This window comes from Capra hircus, chromosome 3 (genome assembly GCF_001704415.2).
Source record: "Capra hircus breed San Clemente chromosome 3, ASM170441v1, whole genome shotgun sequence".
In the NCBI taxonomy this organism is placed as follows: Eukaryota; Metazoa; Chordata; class Mammalia; order Artiodactyla; family Bovidae; genus Capra; species Capra hircus.
The window spans coordinates 27,681,229-27,699,469 of NC_030810.1; the positions used below are offsets into that span (position 1 = coordinate 27,681,229).

At 49.8% G+C, this 18,241-nt stretch overlaps 1 protein-coding gene across 2 annotated transcripts in view; it reads right to left on the reverse strand.

The window, feature by feature from the left end:
- The window catches only part of SLC1A7 (solute carrier family 1 member 7), a 53,980-nt gene that overhangs the window by 29,406 nt on the left and 6,333 nt on the right, over nt 1–18,241 (reverse strand). For both annotated transcript variants that reach the window (XR_001295520.2, XM_005678397.3), the window contains exon 2: nt 16,093–16,172. Coding sequence is in view for 1 of the 2 variants with exons in the window: in XM_005678397.3 (XP_005678454.1) it covers nt 16,093–16,172 (80 nt within the window). In the remaining variant the exon portion in view is untranslated. The remainder of the gene's footprint in view (nt 1–16,092; nt 16,173–18,241) is intronic.

Genomic DNA, 18,241 nt, shown 5'->3' on the forward strand with positions numbered 1-18,241 from the left:
CCCTGGTTGTCACTGTCTGTCCCCCTCATCAGACTGAGGACATGTGAGCAGAGGGGCAGGTCTGACTCCCCTGTGTGTCCTTCGTGCCCAGCGTGAGTTTTCGGTGCTGCCCCAGGCAGGCGGTTAATGCAGGGTTTTGAATGAACTCATGACTGAAACTGAATGAGGGAGTGAGTTAGAGCCCTGGGCTGGGAGTTGGTGATCTGGCTCTGTGACCCAGGCGTGCATCTTTGGACGTCAGGAGCTGCATCTGTAAAATGGAGCATGGTTAGATTTTCCCTGAGAGGTGCCACCCTGTGGCTGGCTTGGGTTAGTGCCCTGGTCCAGATTCTCCACGTGGGAGGTTGTGAGAAGGGTCTTGTGGGTCTCATTCCTCTTGACTCCTCCCCACCCTTGCCTGCCACCCACCAGAGCAGGTCAACCCTGGAGCTATTCTTCTCATGGCTGTTGGGGTGGGGGAGGGGGATGGGGGAGGTTGGGGGTGTGGGTGAGGGGGTTGAGGGTGTGGGGGGAGCAGGTGAGGTCAGTTAAGGAGATGCTTGCACTTTGCTTTGCTGCCGAAAGGATTTTTCCCCAAAGCCCTTTCATTCTTTCAGATAAAGGAAGTATTTGTCTGGTTTTAATCATGTAAACAAGAGCAGATAATCCCTTCCCATCCACCTCCTCTTATCATTAGACTGCAGCAGGCATCAGAGCTGAGCACAGAAAGCCTCTCCCCAACCCCAGGCTGTAACCGCTGCCTGTGAGCACCCTGCTCTTTGCTGTAGCAAAGGCCCACTCCTCTTTTAAGACACAGTTTAAAGGTCTCCTCCTCCAGGAAGCCTTCCCTGACCATCAGACAGGGGTAAGACCCCTTTGCTGGGATCCCACTATCCCTGTGCTGTCCCAGTCCCACCTCACTAAACAGTTGACTATTTACTGAAAGCACCTCCAGGGCTGAGCCTGGGTCTGATTTAATGCTGGGCCCGTGGAGCCAGAACCCACACTCCAGAACTCCTAGAGTATAGTCCGCTGAGTGAAGGAGTGAATGAATGAATGAGGCCATATTTGCAATCTCCATTCATGTCTGTCTGCCATGATACCATATGTTAGTGATGGGCTTAGGGTGGGTCTTAAATGTAAATCCTGAAGGGCTGGTAATGAGATTGAATGGAGAAATGAGGGGCTGCCCTGAAACATTATCCATGAGAGAGATTATCCCCAGACAAGGGCCAGCACATCAGCCGAGGGCCAATGGGCTTCTGACCGTAACAGACTCCCCCAGAGCCAAGTCCAACTACTGCAGGCCATAGGGAGGCCCTGGCCCTGAGCCAGGACACTAGTGGCTGGCTGGACCAGAACTCAGTCCCTAGCTCCAGGCCTGTCCTCTTTCACCCATGTAGTTATTTAGTCCTTTAGTGCATGTCCTTGGAGAAGGCAAAGGCACCCCACTCCAGTACTCTTGCCGGGAAAATCCCATGGATGGAGGAGCCTGGTGGGCTGCAGTCTATGGGGTCGCTAAGAGTCGGACATGACTGAGCGACTTTACTCTCACTTTTCACTTTCATGCATTGGAGAAGGAAATGGCAACCCACTCCAGTGTTCTTGCCTGGAGAATCCCAGGGACGGGGGAGCCTGGTGGGCTGCCGTCTATGGGGTCGCACAGAGTCAGACACGACTGAAGCGGCTTAGCAGCAGCAGCAGCAGCAGTGCATGCCCACTCTGTGCCATGCCCTGTGCCCACAGGAAGAAATCAGAATCCGTCCCTCAAGCAGCTCTTGCTCTGGCAGGCGGGTGGGGAACAAGACAGACCTGGACACTCGAGACAGAAGTGGACTTAAGGACATGACGTTTGCATCATAATGTTACCACAAAGGAGGGGACAAGGACATGCTGTCTTCATTTGGAGGAGGGAGGGATCACTTCCAGCTAGGAGAAATAAGGAAGGGCTACCTGGAGGAGAGGGCACTGGAAGATGAAGAAGATTTGGAGATGGGGGCAGAGGTGCCAGGCAGTGGGACACCAGAAGCCAACAGGGAGGCCGAGAGGCTGGAAAGTGTGGGGACACTGCGGTGCTTAATGTGGTCAGAGCTCAGGTCATATTTTAGATTGGGTGACATCGGGACAGAAGAGATGGACTAAGCTCAGATGTGGGAGTAGCCTTGAGTGCCAGCCCAAGGAGAACACAGAGGAGGGTAGGGTTTAACAACAGATCTAGTAGGATTGGCTGGAAGTCTGAAAAGGGAAAGCTAAACATTCCTTAGGCCTGAGAATATGAAAGTAAACAAAGTATATAGGGAAGTAGTATTTGTAAGAGCAAAAACATGGGGCCATCTTAAATCACTGAGGCAGGTTAGATTAAAAGTTACAACCTATTCATGCAATAGGGTTCTATGAAGCCATTAGAAGTGATGGTTTCATTGGAAACGTGTTTGTATTTAATGTCAAGTGGGGAAAGCAAAGTATGAGATACTTTAGCTCTCTACAGGGTGCCCTGGAGCTTCTGTAGTCCAGATAAACATAGATGTGCTTGAGGGATTGTGCAGGAGAGGGGTGTAGGTGAAAATCCGATCCCAGAAAGAAGCAAGGGTCCCTTAGTAGGTCACCCGGAGGAAGAAGTCTCACACGGGGTTAGTGCCCTCTCAGGAACAGACGAGATGTGGTAAGAAAGGGAGTGCCAGTTCTAGACACAGCCAGAGGGGGCCCCTGACACGGGGGCTCTGGGGAGGAGAGGGCTAATGGATAAAATGGAAAGAATTCCTTCACCCAGGACCCAGGAGATTCCGCCCAGGAGTCGCGCTCCCAGCCCCTAGCATGGAAAAGCTTTCCCCCCTGGCTGAAGAGAAGCGGGAGCAGCTGTGAGCTGCTGACAACACGACAGAGCCGACCCTCGCCTCCCCTGGCCAGGCTGGTGCCAGCAGCACTGGGGTGACCACAAGCGACGGCAGAGGCCGAGCAGAACAGGAGCTGAGTGCAGCAGGCCTGGATTTCACAGGAGGCAGCGGCCACTCCTGGAACTCACGGTCACAGAAAAGGAAGCTCAAGGTCCTGCCGTTCAGCTGGAGGGGGCTCCTTGAGGTGTAGACTTTGAGGCCAAGCCATTAAAGTGGGCTTTCTGAGAACCTACAGGCTGGGGTCGAGTGGTCTGCACAGAGTGTTAGGTCACGTGGTCATGCACAGGGGAAAAAATGAGAAAATTTACCAGTAGCTGTCTTTGGGTGCTGGGATTATGGGCAATTTCTGTTCGGTTTTTATTGTTTTTCCACATTCTCTATTATTTCTAGAATGAGCACGTCTTGCTTGTGTGATGAAAAACACAACCTCAAGTACCAGCAGCCACATAGACCATAATTTGTCTGGACTTTAACTGTCCCCAAACACCTGAACATTTACTTCACTGGATCCTTAATCTCCTGTGTCAGTGTTGCCTGATGGGATGATAAGGTGAACTGCTCTGTAATGTTAAATTTTTTAGTACTCACAGTAAAAAAAAAAGTCAAAAGAAACAGGTGATGTTCATTTTTGGTGGAATTAACTTTAATATTTTAATCCAGTATATCCAAAATATTATCATTTCAATGTGTAAGCAATAGAAAAAGCTTAGAAAAACTTCTTCTGGTTTTAAATTTTTAATTTAAATCAATTAAAAACAAGAAGTTCTGTTTTTCTGTTGCACTTAGCCACATTTCAAAGGTTCAGCAGTCACTTATGACTAGGGACTGCCTTATTGGGCTGCGCAGTTTAAGTTACAGATAAGAAAAATAAGGGGGTGGAGATGATTGACCAAACTGCCCAGCTGGTCAGCTGTAGAGTTAAAATTGGGACGGGGCTTGGAGTTCAACCCTGTGGGGTTTCCCTTCTCCGACAGTGACTCCCCATGGTACAGATCTGGTTTAACTCCTATGGAAGTAAAAGGACTTCCAGATTTGGCTAATCACAATTTTAGTGTGATTCAGTCCATGTAATCCCTCTTTAGTTCAGCTCTCAGAGTTCTCCAGTCTCAGAGACCTGCCCTGTGGCCACTGCCCTCAGATTTGTGGGAGTGAGCTCCCCATCTTTGGAGGTCCTGGGTGGCCACCTTTGGAATGTTGTATCAAGGCTTCCAGACTTGGTGGGAGATTCCATGAGGTTGACTTTGAATGTTCCTTCTGGCTCTGTAATTTATAGTGAGGGAAGACTAGGTAAACTTGCCTTCCCAATCCCAGAATGGGGGTGCTCCTGGGAACCCCCCACATCCTCAAGGGCCTTGGGAAGAGCTTCAGGAAGCCCAAAAGTCTGGAACTCCCTCCTAAGCCATCTGGCCACTGCACTGGGCCTGGGATTGTGTTTCAAGAGATTGATGTGATTGGGGAGCTGACTGGCCCCTGGGCCCAGCCTACTGCAATCTGATAATCTGGTAATTGCTCCACTTGCAGGGGTAGGGAAAGGGAGGTGCTGTTGCCAGCCTCCTCCAGGAGGGAGAAAAAGGCTGCTGCTGACCCTCATCTGTTCTCATGCACACCCCTGAGTTGAGTATCGTGACCCTATATAACCAGAAGAGGTACCCACTGCTCCCTGCACACTTCACTGTGGAGGGCGGACAGACTGCTCAGACTGCTGGGGGCCCCGCCCTGTTAGAAGTGCATGGTGGCCCCCTCTGGCCCTCAGGAACTGCCCACACTCCTTCAAGGCCTTAGAACCACTCTTCTCCTCACTGGTACCTCTCTGGCCACCCCATTCTCACTGCTGCTCCTTGAACCACCTTTGGGCTGGTTGTTCCTTAAGCCTGGTACCCCCTACCCCACCCCACGTACATCTCTCCAACCCAGCCAGTTTCCAGCTCAGACCTCACTTCCTCTGGAAAGCCTTCCCTGATTATGGCCATCTCATTCACTTCCCCAGGGCTCCCTGTACTTCCCAGTTTGTTCCAGGGCACTCTGCTGGCATGCTCACTTCTGAATCCCCAGGGACCAGCCAGCTCTGGCACTGGGCAGGCTGGCAGGAACACATGCTGAGTGGCGCAGTGAACAGTGAGGGGACGCTGCTGCCTTGCCCCTGCCCTCCCTGCTTTTTTTCCAGTTCTCTCCTGCTGTTACCCATTTTTCCAGTCTCCACTCAGTACCTCCTCCTTCTGAGGGCCTCCTGAGCCCGCCAGACCAGGCCAGGCAGCTCCTGGTTGCCTGCACACAGCCCTCACTGTGTGGGAGGCTCAGGCAAGTTCCTGAACCTCTGTGTGCCTCAGTTCCCACTGGACGATAAAATAGGGATGTGCTCAGTCCCTCAGCCATGTCTGACTCCGTGACCCCATGGACTGTAGCCCACCAGGCTCCTTTGTCCATGAAATTTTCCAGGCAACAATACTGAAGTTCGCTGCCATGTCCTTTTCCACAATAAGGGCAGTGACAGTTTACTGTGAGGGTTAGCCTAGGTTTAGAATAGTGACTGGTACATAGCAAGTAGTCAGCACATTCCAGTTACTAGCATACCTCTGTGCTGTCATCGAATGTTCCATGGCCACCTGCCAGAGCAGACCGTGAGCCCCTCTAGGGAAGGGTAGAATCTGGCTCAGTTCTAGGTCCTGAGAGCTCAGGGCCTGGCTTGGCCTGGGTGCAGGTTTGCTGGTGTGTGTGTGTGCTTTGAGCCAGGGTGAAATTCTAGACAAGATTGTGATAGGGGGTGACTTCTGATGACCATGAGCACCCACTGTGGCTTCTGGAGAACAAGTCACCAGGACCAGCCTCGTTTCCCTTGCCAGGTTAGCAAAGTGCCCCTGGCACTGTGTGTCCATGTGACATTGAGGTAGTTGGCACAGGGTCTCCTGAGAACTGTGAGAATGATTATTGCAGGCAGAGCCTTCTTCTGAGTACTGAGAACCCGGGAGGGCCTCTGGAGCTGTGCTTTGGAGCTCTCCCTTTAGCCCTCTCCTTCCCGGTTGTTTTTATCAATGGCTTGGCCAAGGGCGCTGACAGCATGTGGATCAGATTTGAGGAGGATGGGAAGCTGGGAGGAACTGCCAATGTGCTGGATGAGGGAGCTGGAACTAAGCAGAACTCAGGCTAGTTTAGACTGACATGATAAAGATGAACATGGACACATGCAGAGCCATACTTGGCTCCAACACCCCAGAGAGCACAAACACTGGGGCGGAGGAGGGCTGAGCCCCAGGAGCAGCACGCGGAAGGGGGATTTGGGGAATTTGTTTGCTGCCAGCTTGGTGAGTCAATGGGGAATGAGGCTGCCGAAGGGCAGCCTGTGTGGCTAGAAGCCTGGAGGGCTTGCTGAAGAGGCTACAGACCTGCCCTTGACATTGAGACCCAAAGGGACAAAGGAGGGAGGTGTGTGCCCCAGAGAAGGCAGCTGGGGTAAGTGGTGGGGGACAGTAACGCCAGCCTGGAGGGTGGGGGCTGTGGAGCATAGCTGAGCAGACCCTGGAAACACTGGGATCCATGGGAAAAGTCATGGGGAAGCAGCGCTCAGCTCAACCCCAGGAATAACTTTCTAGAGACAGCTGTCCTGCCCTGGAAGGACCTCCTTGAGAAGCAGTGAGCTCCTAGTCACTGGAGGTGTGCAAGCAACTTGCTCAAATCACATAGTAAGTAAGTAGATTTGAACTAGTAAGTAGATTTGGTTTACCAGCATGACAACTTCCACAACATCCTGCACTGGGAAGTTAAAGACAGGAAGGAGCCAAGTCCTTGGGCTCTGGCCTCGGCTGACCTCGTCAGGGAAGCTCTACTAAGCTTGCCCCTGGGTGCAGCTGCAGGCAGTTCACCCAACAGGCAAAAGATGGAGCTATCCGGGGGTCCGTGGGAGTCCCGTCAGCCCTACCAAGTACTCAGGTCTTTTTCCTTCCCCTGAGCAGACCATAGGCCCGGCAGCTGACAGCAAGTGCCACGTTAGCACCGAATTACACTTCCCAGCTGTCCTGGCCACAGCCCCACCCTCAAGCCAAACTTCTTCTGAGATCTAAGGCAGGATGCCTAGGCTCCCACTTGGCTAAGGTCTAGATCTTCTGGCTCCAGCACCCCCTTCCCAAGGGTGGGAATTACTCTACCATCTTTGTTTGCATACCTCAGAGGACAGAGAACTCACTACCTTCACTGTGGGCTAGTTATACTTATTAGTATGACGTCTGCCTCCAGGGAAGAGAATTTCTACAATGAGCCCAGCCCTGCCCCCCTGGAGCCACGCAGACAAAACCTCTTTGGTTCCACTGTAGATTCCATGGGACCAGGGTGAGTGGGAAGGTGGGGACTAAGTTCAGGGCTCAGAGTGTGGGAGGTGGGATGAGAGAAGGGGGAGTAGCGGTGGCCAGGAGACAGGCTTGGGTCTGGGGGTGCTGCTGTGTCCCCACCTGCCTTCTGCAGGTCCCCCTGCCCAGGCCCCTGGCCACGAGAAGGGGATGGATTGGGAACTTGCAAATAACAATCTTGAACTTGGTCAAAAGCCAAAGCTGGGAGGAGCCTCAGCTGCAGCCCTCGAGAGCCCATGTCTGACCATATGTCAGTCTCAACCACTTTGCACTGGGAAGGCTGCATTCCCAACAGCAGTAAGGGTCCATCCAGTTTCCAGTCCCCTACCCCTTTATTTTCCGCGAAGCAAAAAATATCAGGTGGAGGGAGCCAGTGTTCCCACAGGTGACCATGACTCGGCCCTATGGTCTCAGGTAGTCACTTCCACCATTAGGAATGGCTTTCCTGGGATATCCATCATAACTGGTTATGACCAGGGCCCCATGCCATGTTTAGAGGGAGAGAAAGCACCCACCCAAAGTATATGGGAACACAGGTCCCGGGCCTCCCCTCCTTCTATCAGAGGGGCAGCTAGTGTCTAGTCCAGCTGGGCCCACCTGCCCCAGGCTCTTGAACTTCCCTCCCCATACAGTGGCTGTCCACAGAGGAGAGTAGCAGGAGCTTTTTCAAGACCTCACCCACCTCCCTAGACTCACATAGGTCCCCAGAATGCCCCATGTTGAACACTTGCTCTGCATGCTGTGGGCTCCTAAAAAGGAAGGAGGAGGGTTTGTGGTGCTCAGGTGGGTGGAGAGACCTGCAGGGTGGACATCACAAAGCCCCGGGGCATGGTTGGGTTGAGAGAGATCAGAGCAGAGGTCTAGCCCAGCCTGGGAATCAGGCTAGTGTTCCCATAGGAGGTGGCTGCTGAGAAGATCCTTGAAGGATAAGTAGGAATTCTCTAACTGGAAGGGGAAAAGGGCCTGGGAGTCTGTGATGGGTGATAAAAATCTGAAAGTTTTTTGGAATCACCAAGCTGATGGTCTGACCCCACCCATGGCCCCACAGCTGGGCTTTGTTTCCCCTCCTGATGAGTAAGGTGATCAGCTGACTGGGCAAGAGGGCCAAAGAGTGATCCCAGGGCTCCCATCAGAGAGGTCAACAGAGCTCTGCTAAGAACAGTTGCCCCGTGGCTTGTGGGGCAGAGTTCAGAAGTGCAGGCTGCCCATTCCTCCTGCCTCCCTCCCACTGACTGTCTACCCTGGGACGCCCCGGGCAGCTGCCCCCTGTAGACTGGCTCTCAAGCCAGATTTCAGTGGCGGCTTGGCCCAGGACCATCTCCAGTAAGTTAGAACGTGGGTGTTTGGTAGTTGTCTGCCAAACTAGAGTTCCTCAGAAAGGGGGAGAAGGGAGGGTTGAGTTTCTTTGGCCAAACAAGACTTCCTCATTCTGAGAAAAATCAGTCTAAAATTCTTACAATAGAAAAGCAATACATATACATGTACACACATACACTCACACAATACACGTGTGTAAAGCCCTACAGCACACATTTACATATTAACCCACACACACGTGGATTTCTCTGCTATGATGTGGAGCTAATAAAACATTCTGCCATGTTCGGCATCAATGAGTCACAAACATATGGATTCAGTTTTCCTTGAATGATGCCTGGTTTAAGATGTTGAAGAATGAGGGGAGAGGAGAGTTTGGCCAAAAAAAAAAAACAAGTGGAGATTTGGAGTCCCTAGCTGGATCCAGATGCTGATTTGACCCACCCCAGGTTCCTTGCATCACTCTTGTCTGGAGATGTGTGAAAACAAGGCTTAGATGACCTCCCAACATTACAGGCAATGTCCAACCTCACTGGGGCCAAAATGGTCCCCACCCCCTTCCCCATAGCACCTGCTAGGAACTTCTTTGTAAGTTTGCAGATAGCATTGTGTCTATTTTATGGTCAAAGTGAAGAGTGTGGTAAATAACAGATGCTGGGGTAAATCTGAGGGCTTCCTTCATGGCTCAAGCAGTGAAGAATCTGCCTGTAATACAGGAGAACCGGGTTTGATCCCTGGGTTGGGAAGATCCCCTGAAGGAGGGCATGGCAATCCACTCCAGTATTCTTGCCTGGAGAATCCCCATGGACAGAGGAGCCTGGCGGGCTATAGTCCATGGGGTCGCAAAGAGTCCAACATGATGGAGCGACTAAGCACAGCACAGCAGTGAGGTATCTTCCAAGAACATAAAGGAACAGAAAGTTGCCAATATTCTTTGGGTTAAACCAGAAATGTAAACTGGGTTAAATAATTAATGTAAAGCAAAAGGGATCAGGGTAGCAACAAGTGATATTACAGGGAGAAAATGGGAAAGGAAGGCTCCAAAGGCTTGACTTTTCTAATGAAAGAAGGTGTAATTAGCATGGGATCAGTCAGCAGTGGAGCACAGAGAAGACAGCAGAGAGTGGTAAGGTCCTTAGCACTGTCCAAGGACAATGCCATGGCAGGTCCTAACCATCAGACTGCTAGTTCCTATGCCAATGTAACAAGAGGCAGAGCTTTCTAAATTTTGTCTGAGGCTTCTGTGTTCCTTGCAGTTGTCATTTTTAGAATTTTTCAAGTGGCAATTGTAAGGCAAGAAGGCACACATTGTGCAGGGGCGGAGAGGGACTTGCAGTTTGATGGAAGTGCCCCTCCTTGAGACTTTAAGATCTGCCGAGTTATGGAAAGGGGCACTAATTTGCATGAGAGGCTCAGGGGCCTTCCGAGAAAAAAGAGACAAAGACCCCAACCCCTGCTTCTTGCACTTTGAAGCTGGAATCAGGGTTTACTAGGGCACTCATGACCAAGGTCTGTCAGCACTAAAGACCTCCAGGGCTAACTCACCATGGGGGAGAATGGACACAGGGCTCAACCACAGTGAGCTAATCTCAGAGCATGACTGAGGTTGTTTTGAAGAACCACGACTGAGCTCTCTCGTATGACCTGAGAGCCAGAACTGAGCATCCCTGTGGCTTGAGCAGGTACATGTACCTGCAAAGGGCCATGTTTAGGCTTGAACCAATCCATGCAGGACCGTGCTCAACAGAGACACTCTGTGGAAGGAACCAGGGCAACAGGGCTAGTGGCAAGATCAGATTTCCCGTACTCTTTACCTATTAATACTTATAAGCTGATCTTGGCCAATGGGTGCAGGTCTCAAAAGGAAGAAAATGGGCTTCCTGCTTGTGTATATTCAGTCCTCAAGTCAGTACATAAAGCAAAAACCATTCATAATTAGATTTGCCCTTGAAGATCCCTTAAATTGTTCATAAAGTTCAGGAGATATATACTTTCATTCAGGACAGTTTTCCTCCCAGTTTTGGGTTGCTATTTCTTCAGGTGATCACCAGCTGTGAAAAAGAAACCGTGCAATCCTCTCTTCATGGCCTAGAATCAGCGCAGCCATGTGGGGAGATGCTCCCTCTGCAAGACATGTGGGAACTGAGACTGGCTTAGAGTGGGGACCCAGCTCCCCCACGGTACAGGCACCCAGGACATAGCTCTTTGGACGGGGGAAGCCATTTGTCTCCTTTAAATTGTTTTCTCTCTTTTTCATACCACATGTAACTGAATTCACTGTATTTAAATGCATGTAGGATGGAACTCCACCACCTGGGCCCTGAAGACTAAAAATGGCAAACCTAGACTCATACTGGTTATTATACCGTTAAATAATTGTCCTGCCAGCAAACAGATTTAACCACTGAGGTCCCCAAGTGATGAGCCAATAGGGAGAAAAGCTCTGGCCAGAGGCTGTGTGCATTTGTCCTCCTTGGCAATTTTATTTATCTCTGTGGATGAACAAATTGATATTTGGTTTATTTGGTTGCTTCTTGGAGGTATCAGAGGACAGGCATGACCAATTCAGGGGCTCAGATGAGGTTGAGTTTCTGAATCAGTAAGCCAAGGACCACACCCTGGGCCTAGTGAATTCACTACTAAGAAAGACAAGAACAAACGTTTTAGGGATGTGGAATGATAGGATTTTTTGTTGTTATCCACAGTGTTTGTAATTTGCTTATGTAACTTTTAAAAGTGTAAACCATTTTAAAAAGATAACTCCGAATCATTGTCCAAGGGTCAGTTCAAATGTTGTTCATAAACCTTGCCTGAATTCTGCCTCAACTTCTTTCCACTGATATTTGTTCATTTAAAAAGCATTTCTTAGGCACATACGATGTACCAGACCCTGTGATGTCCCTGAGAGAGAGATGAATTCATATTCTTCAGGATCCTTTTTATGGTAAGGAGGTTGTCCATGTTCAGAAGAAATTCCTTGATGAGCCACTAGGACCAGAAGCTGGGCAGCACCTCCACCCAACCCCACTCTAGGAACAGGGTGTGAGTGGAGATGACTTTTAAAGACAAGGAGGGTAGGATTTCTGGCTGGTCTTGAAGGGGTAGGAGAAGGAAGGTATGGAGACAAAAAACAGGTGGACACACCCTAAGGTGACCCCTAGTGATCCATGCCATTGTGTACATAGAGGGGGGCTTAATTAAGAGGTGAAGAGGGCTTTCGTGGGAGGGGAGCAGCCTGAGCAGAGGTGGTATGTGGCATGCTTAGAAATTAACAAGGGGACCAGCCTGATGCCAGGGGCTTGGTGTAGGGAAGGGAGGCAGATTCTCCAGGAAGAGGGGAATGGGTGCCAGGCTTTGGGACCCCAACTTGCAGATTACTGGAATTGAAGCAAATGTGCCTTGATGTGTATCCTTGCACTGCCCTGGAGCAATTTACATGGCAGGAAGCCTCTGTCTCCTGAGGGTACAGCTTGGAGGCCCGGGAACTGAAGAGCAACAGCCCTCAAGCCAGGCTCTTTAGCTATTCAGCCAGAAGTTCTGATCCCAAGTCATCCAGGTTTCTTTTCAAACCATTAGAACACTTGTGGAACTTTTAAAACAAACCCGTTTGGGCCCTTTGGCAGTTCTGGTTCAGCAAGCTGGGAATGAGACCTGACAGTTGAATTTTCAAAGCAGCTTTGGTGATTTTACTCTGTCCTGAGTGACAAGCCCCAAACCAGAGTGGCCACTCCTTGAGGACAGAAATACCTGGCCCTGGGCTGGCCAAGAGCAAGGGCTCAGGGAACCATGGGTAGTGGATGGACAGATGGATTACAGACCAGCTGAAGCTAAAGGAAGTCAGGCTCAGGGATGGAGCAGTTAGGGGCTCAGAAACGTGTCGTTTTCTCCCAAGAAGGTTTAATTCTCCCTTAATAGGAAAGTTTTAAAGCACTTTCATTTTTCAGTGACATAGTTGCTCTGCACCAGCCCAAACTATATAATATAAACACATGAAACATAAACACGCACTGGCTTTTCTGAAGTTAATACCACATTCCACTTTCAGCCAAGAGAAAGCGCTTGTGCGTGAGACCAGGCCTTTGAGAGCCAGGACTCAGAGAGCTGGATGGGCCTAAAATCACTGGATAGCCTGGGTAAACTGAGGCCCAGGTAAACTTGCCTGGCCCAAGATCACATGGTGATTTGTGGCAGAAGCTGGCCTAGGACCCAGGCCTTTGACTCTGACTTCAGGGTTTTGTTTTATTTTAAGTTAAATAACTTGCCCAAAGTCACACAGCTAGGAAATGGCAGAGCCAGGATGTGAACCCAGGCAGGTCTGCCGGACTCCAGGGTCCATGCAAGGGCCACTTCATTTGGAGTGTTTCTGTCATGAGTAAGAGGCCACATCCTGGCAGTGAGTAAGGTCAACAGCAAAGGATGATGAAGATGCCCCATTGCTATACAACTGGGGAAAAGGAAGCAAAAAAGCAGAGTCCTGTGTTCCTCCGGCAGCGTGTTTATTTGGCTGTTGTGTAATAGTCTATTTCCTCATCGGTCGCCCTCACAGCCTGTGAGCAGATAGTGAACAGACCCTCATTCATCTCTGCATCTATAGCACTCAGTACAGGGCCACATGCCAGAAAGCGCAGTTGTTGAACTCATTAATCCACTCAGCCAGTATTAATAAGCACTTATAGCGTGCCAGGCATTTGACAAGTTCCTGGGTGGAACCTCAACAGAATATTGCCTCTGTCTTCACAGAAAGTATAGTCCAGTGGAAGACAAACAAGTTAATGAAATACATATAGAATAATAATACATAGTAAGTGCTCAGCAAGAAAAGGGAGAGGGCATGGTGGGGGAGAGCACGAGTGGTAGTGAAGGGCGATGGGAGGGGAGGGCCTTTCTAAGGCGGTGCAGACATGGAAAGTGCTGGGGAAGCAGGCTCCAGGCAGAAGGAAGGTCTTGAGATGTGTAGGACCCTGAGATGTGGAGGGTTTGGTTTGCTTACAGAGCTAAGAGGCCAGGATGCTGGAGTGAGTGAGGCATGAGACGAGGTGGAGCACAGGCTGGGAGAACCCTGAAGGGCCTCCTAGTTAGGTTAAGGGTCTGAAGTTTATACTAAATGCCATGGGAGCCATTGAAGGGTTTTAGGAGAATGAATGGCATGGCCAGATGGGCTTTTCATGAGACCGTTCTGGACACCAGGTGGAGAACAGATGCTGCTGCTGAGTCGCTTCAGTCGTGTCCGACTCTGTGCGACCCCATAGACGGCAGCCCACCAGGCTCCCCCGTCCCCGGGATTCTCCAGGCAAGAACACTGGAGTGGGTTGCCATTTCCTTCTCCAATGCATGAAAGTGGAAAGTGAAAGTGAAGTCGCTCAGTCTTGTCTGACTCGTAGCGACCCCATGGACTGCAGCCCACCAGGCTCCTCCGTCCATGGGAGTTTCCAAGCAAGAGTACCGGAGTGGGGTGCCATTGCCTTCTCTGGAGAACAGATGAGGGGGGAACAAAAACCCAAGCCTGGAGACCAGTGATGTCACAGCAGAGTCCGCACCTGTGGTGGGGATGATGATGGGTTCTAGTTGTGGGGAAGAATCAACTGGAGTTGCTGACAGATGAGCTGGGGTAGGGAAGAGAATAAACACAGAGGCTTCAATAACTGGGTAGGTGGAGTTGCTGCTTACTGACAAGCAGAAAACAGGAAAAGGAATGGGTTTACAGGGTAAAATGTCATGTTGATTACGCTAAATTGAAATCCTCATGAAATATCAAGTGGCAATGTCCCAGGTGGCGCAGTGGTAAAGAGTCCGCTTGTCAATACAGGAAATGCAGGAGACATGGGTCTGATCCCTGGGTCAGGAAGATTCCCTGGAGTAGGAAACGGCAACCCACTCCAGTATTCTTGCCTGGGAAATTCCATGGACCGAGGAACCTGGTGGGCTACAGTTCATGGGGTCTCAAAGAGTCGGACATGACCGAGCACACACATACACACACACACAGTGACAGGTAGGTAGTTTGAGTAATTCTCAGAAGAGAGGTCGGGGAGGGAGAGCTATAAGCTGGGCTTATTGGTGGTATGTTAAAGCCATGAGGACAGATGAGGAAAGGCCTGAGAAATTGCAACATTCAGAGGTTGATTAGAGGCGGATGAGACTGGGATGAAGGGGCAGAGAGCAGACAAAGCTAGAGGGAGTAACGTCATAGGGAGGAGTGTTTTAAGAGGGAAAGAGTGACCAACCATTGTATCAAGTGTATGAAATGTTGTGAACAGGTCATGCAGAGCAAGAACTCAGGGTGTCCTTTGGATGTAGCAATAGGGAGGCTACTGGTGACCTTGACAGATTCCCTAACTCAGCGATGACTCAAAAGATGCATGAAGAGGAGGCAACCACTGAAGAGGCTTGAGGAGTCAGGGAGGGCTTCTGCAGGGAAGTGACCTTTTAGTAGAGCCTTGAAGGTTGAGTCCTGAGAGACCCAAATGCTGCCTGCATGAAGCTGAACTGAGCTTAGCAAGGCTCCTACAGGCAGCAGAAAACACCATTAGCTGGCCTTTTAGATAATGGGGGACCATTATCTCTGTCACCCTAGAGGGGCAAGGAAGAGGAGCTGGCTCCCTCCTTAGCAATAAGGAGGCTGAGAAGGCTAATGACCCTGGCCAAGGGGATAGAGCCCCCTACATCCAGGCGCCACCTGAATCCAGGATTCAGAGGCTTGTCCACTTCCCTTCCTGCAGGCAAGTCCTAGGAGGTGAGGGTTCTAAACCCATGGTCTCAGACTAAAGGGTTCTTGGACAACATCTGGAGCCACCAACTCATTATACAGCTGAAAATTCCAAGACCTAGAGAGGACCAGGGCATTGGTCAAATTCACCAGCACATCTGTGGTAGACACCAGGTGACCTCCAAGGATTTGCACTGGCCCTCACCCTAATGGGTAAAGACTGAATGCTTTAACCTGGCATTCAAGGTCTTTTGTGATCAAGAACCCATCCTCCAGCTTCATCTCCCACCTGTCTTCCCTCAAAGCCTGTGCTCAGTCCTTGAATGTTTAGCAAATAGACAGCCTCCAACAGTCCTCACAGCAACTTTTTGGAGTAGGTGTTTTTATTCTCATTTTACAGATGAGGAAGCTGAGGCTCAGAGGAGTCTGACAACCTGCCCGAGTTTCTACAGCCAGTACAGCCCACAGCTGAGCCAGGATATCGTCTTGTGATCGTCTCCAAGGTCACCTTTTTCCCATGCCTCGCTGCATTCACCACCTAGAGCCTCTCCTTGGGAACAGGGCCTTAACTCCCTGACCCTGAGCTACCCTGGAGTCAGGTCAATTTCTAGGACTCCAAATCACTTGCTCAAGTCAATAAAGTGTCCACTGAAAGGGATTGAAACAATGTGTGCCACTGAATGAGCCAGACTCCAGCAACCCGTGCCACAGCCTACTTCCCATAAGGACCCTACAACCATGCCATCCAGAGCCTGCAGTCCAGACACCCACCACAGGAGCAGGGCCCAGACGGAATCTGTACAGAAGCCTCTCCTGGAAACCCCACCCCAGCCCTCCCAGCCGAATACCTGCCCCTCACCTGGAGACTACCAGTGGAAGGATCAGCATCTTCAACATCCTCATCAAGAGCTCTCCCGGAAACTGGAAGTAACTAATTTCCTGAAAACACAGCAAGAGCTGAGGTTAGAGCAGACGATATGGGCTTCACAGTTAGTTTACAACCTTCAGAGCACCATTTCACCCATATTCTCCAGTCTAACACATGGACGGCAGAGTCCGTGGAGAAAACACTGGCTCTGGAGCCAAACAGACTTGGGTTCTAATCTTGACCCCCTGTAGGTAGTTTTGTGGCCTCAAGCAAGTTACTCAACCTCTCTGAGTTTTTCTCATCTGTAACATGAGGGTCCTAACCATTTCACAGAGCCACTGGGAGGCTTAAATGAGAAGATGCACATAGGGCACTTGGCAGAGAACCTGGATGAGAATAAATGGCTAGTAATCACATTAAATCATCTCTCTCCCCCAACTCTGTACATTCATCCTCCTAGCCTTGCTCCAAATCTGTCTGAAATGATGATACGTGGCAAGAGGGCAGGGTTGCATACTGTTCGCACATTCATTCAGCCCATATTGGACACTCAAGAGTGAACGAGGCACAGTTTCTGCACCAGAGAAGTTGTCGGTCTACTTTATGAGAACACTGACTCATAAACAGACCACAGCATTCTTGAGTCAGTTTCCCTTCTGAACTGGGTCCCCTCACCCCACATTTTCATGAATGCTTACCAGCCCTTTGAAGCAGGGCTCACATTTACAATGCTGAAAGACAGAGAATCAGATTGGTTGGTGAGACACCACTCTCTGAATTAAAGAGCCCTTCCTGGGCACGGTTCTTAGAAGCAGCTTCCTCATAACCTGCTGGTTTCCCCCTATCTGGGGGCCCTTGGATTACAGCACCAGGTCCTTGCCCAATCTGCTGTCTCCAGAGTAACTGGTCACATAACTGGAACATGATAACTGAAGAGGAAGGTGCCCTGAGGGCCAGTTAAGTTTGAATGTCAGATAAACAACAAGTATTTATTCTTTACTTATACTAAAAATTATTTGTAGGTGATTTTTTGCTTTTGTTTGTTTGTTTTGCCCCAGCCACACAGCTTGTGGGTTCTTATCTCCCCAGCTAGGGATCAAACCCAGGCCCCCAGTAGTAGAAGCGCAGAGTCTTAACCACTGGACCACCAGGGAATTCCTTTCTTCATTGTTTATCTGAAATTCGAATTTAACTGGATGTGTTCTTTTTAAATTTAATTTAATTCAATTTTGTTATTTCTGGCAATGCTAGCTTGAGTCCACTTTCCTCAGAGGGTAAGCGTGTGGGTGAGGCCAGTACAAGACTTTGAAACAAACACCATATGACTTAAATTTTTGTACTTATAAATATTTTTTTGTAAACCCAAAGCCAAACATAGCTTTGGTTACTGGTCTGATACTTTGAAAAGCCCCAAATTATAGAATGTTGGTGCTGAGAAGGGGTTTTAAAGATCTTCTAATCCAGCCGCTGACTCATTTTATAGATGAGAAAGCTGAGCCAGGAGAGGGAGGTGATTTGCCCACAGAGTGAGTTAGCACAATAGTGCAGGGCAGAAACAGGGCCTCCCAGTCCCCTTCCACTACGATTTCCAAAACACCTGAAAATCTACTTTTAAATATATGCCCATTATGACTTTGTCTTTTGAATTAATTTTAATCCATGTATATTGTTGTTCAATTGCTCAGTCATGTCCAAATCTTTGCAACACCACGGACTGCAGCATGCCAGGCTTCTCTGTCCTTCTCTGTCTCCCGGAGCTTGCTCAAACTCAAGGCCATTGTGTCAGTGATGCCACCCAACCATCTTGTCTTCTGTTACCCACTTCTCCTCCTGCCCTCAATCTTTCCCAGCATCAGGGTCTTTTCAAATGAGTCAGTTCTTCACATCAGATGGCCAAAGTATTGGAGTTTCAGCTTCAACGTCAGCCCTTCCAATGAACACCCAGGACTGATCTCCTTTAGGATGGACTGGTTGGATCTCCTTGCAGCCCAAGTAACTCTAGAGAACTCTCTAGAGTTGAACCACAGTTCAAAAGCATCAATTATTTGGTGCTCAGCCTTCTTTATGGTCTAACTCGCACATCCATACATGACTATTTGAAAAACCATAGCTTTGACTAGATGGACTTTTGTCAGCAAAC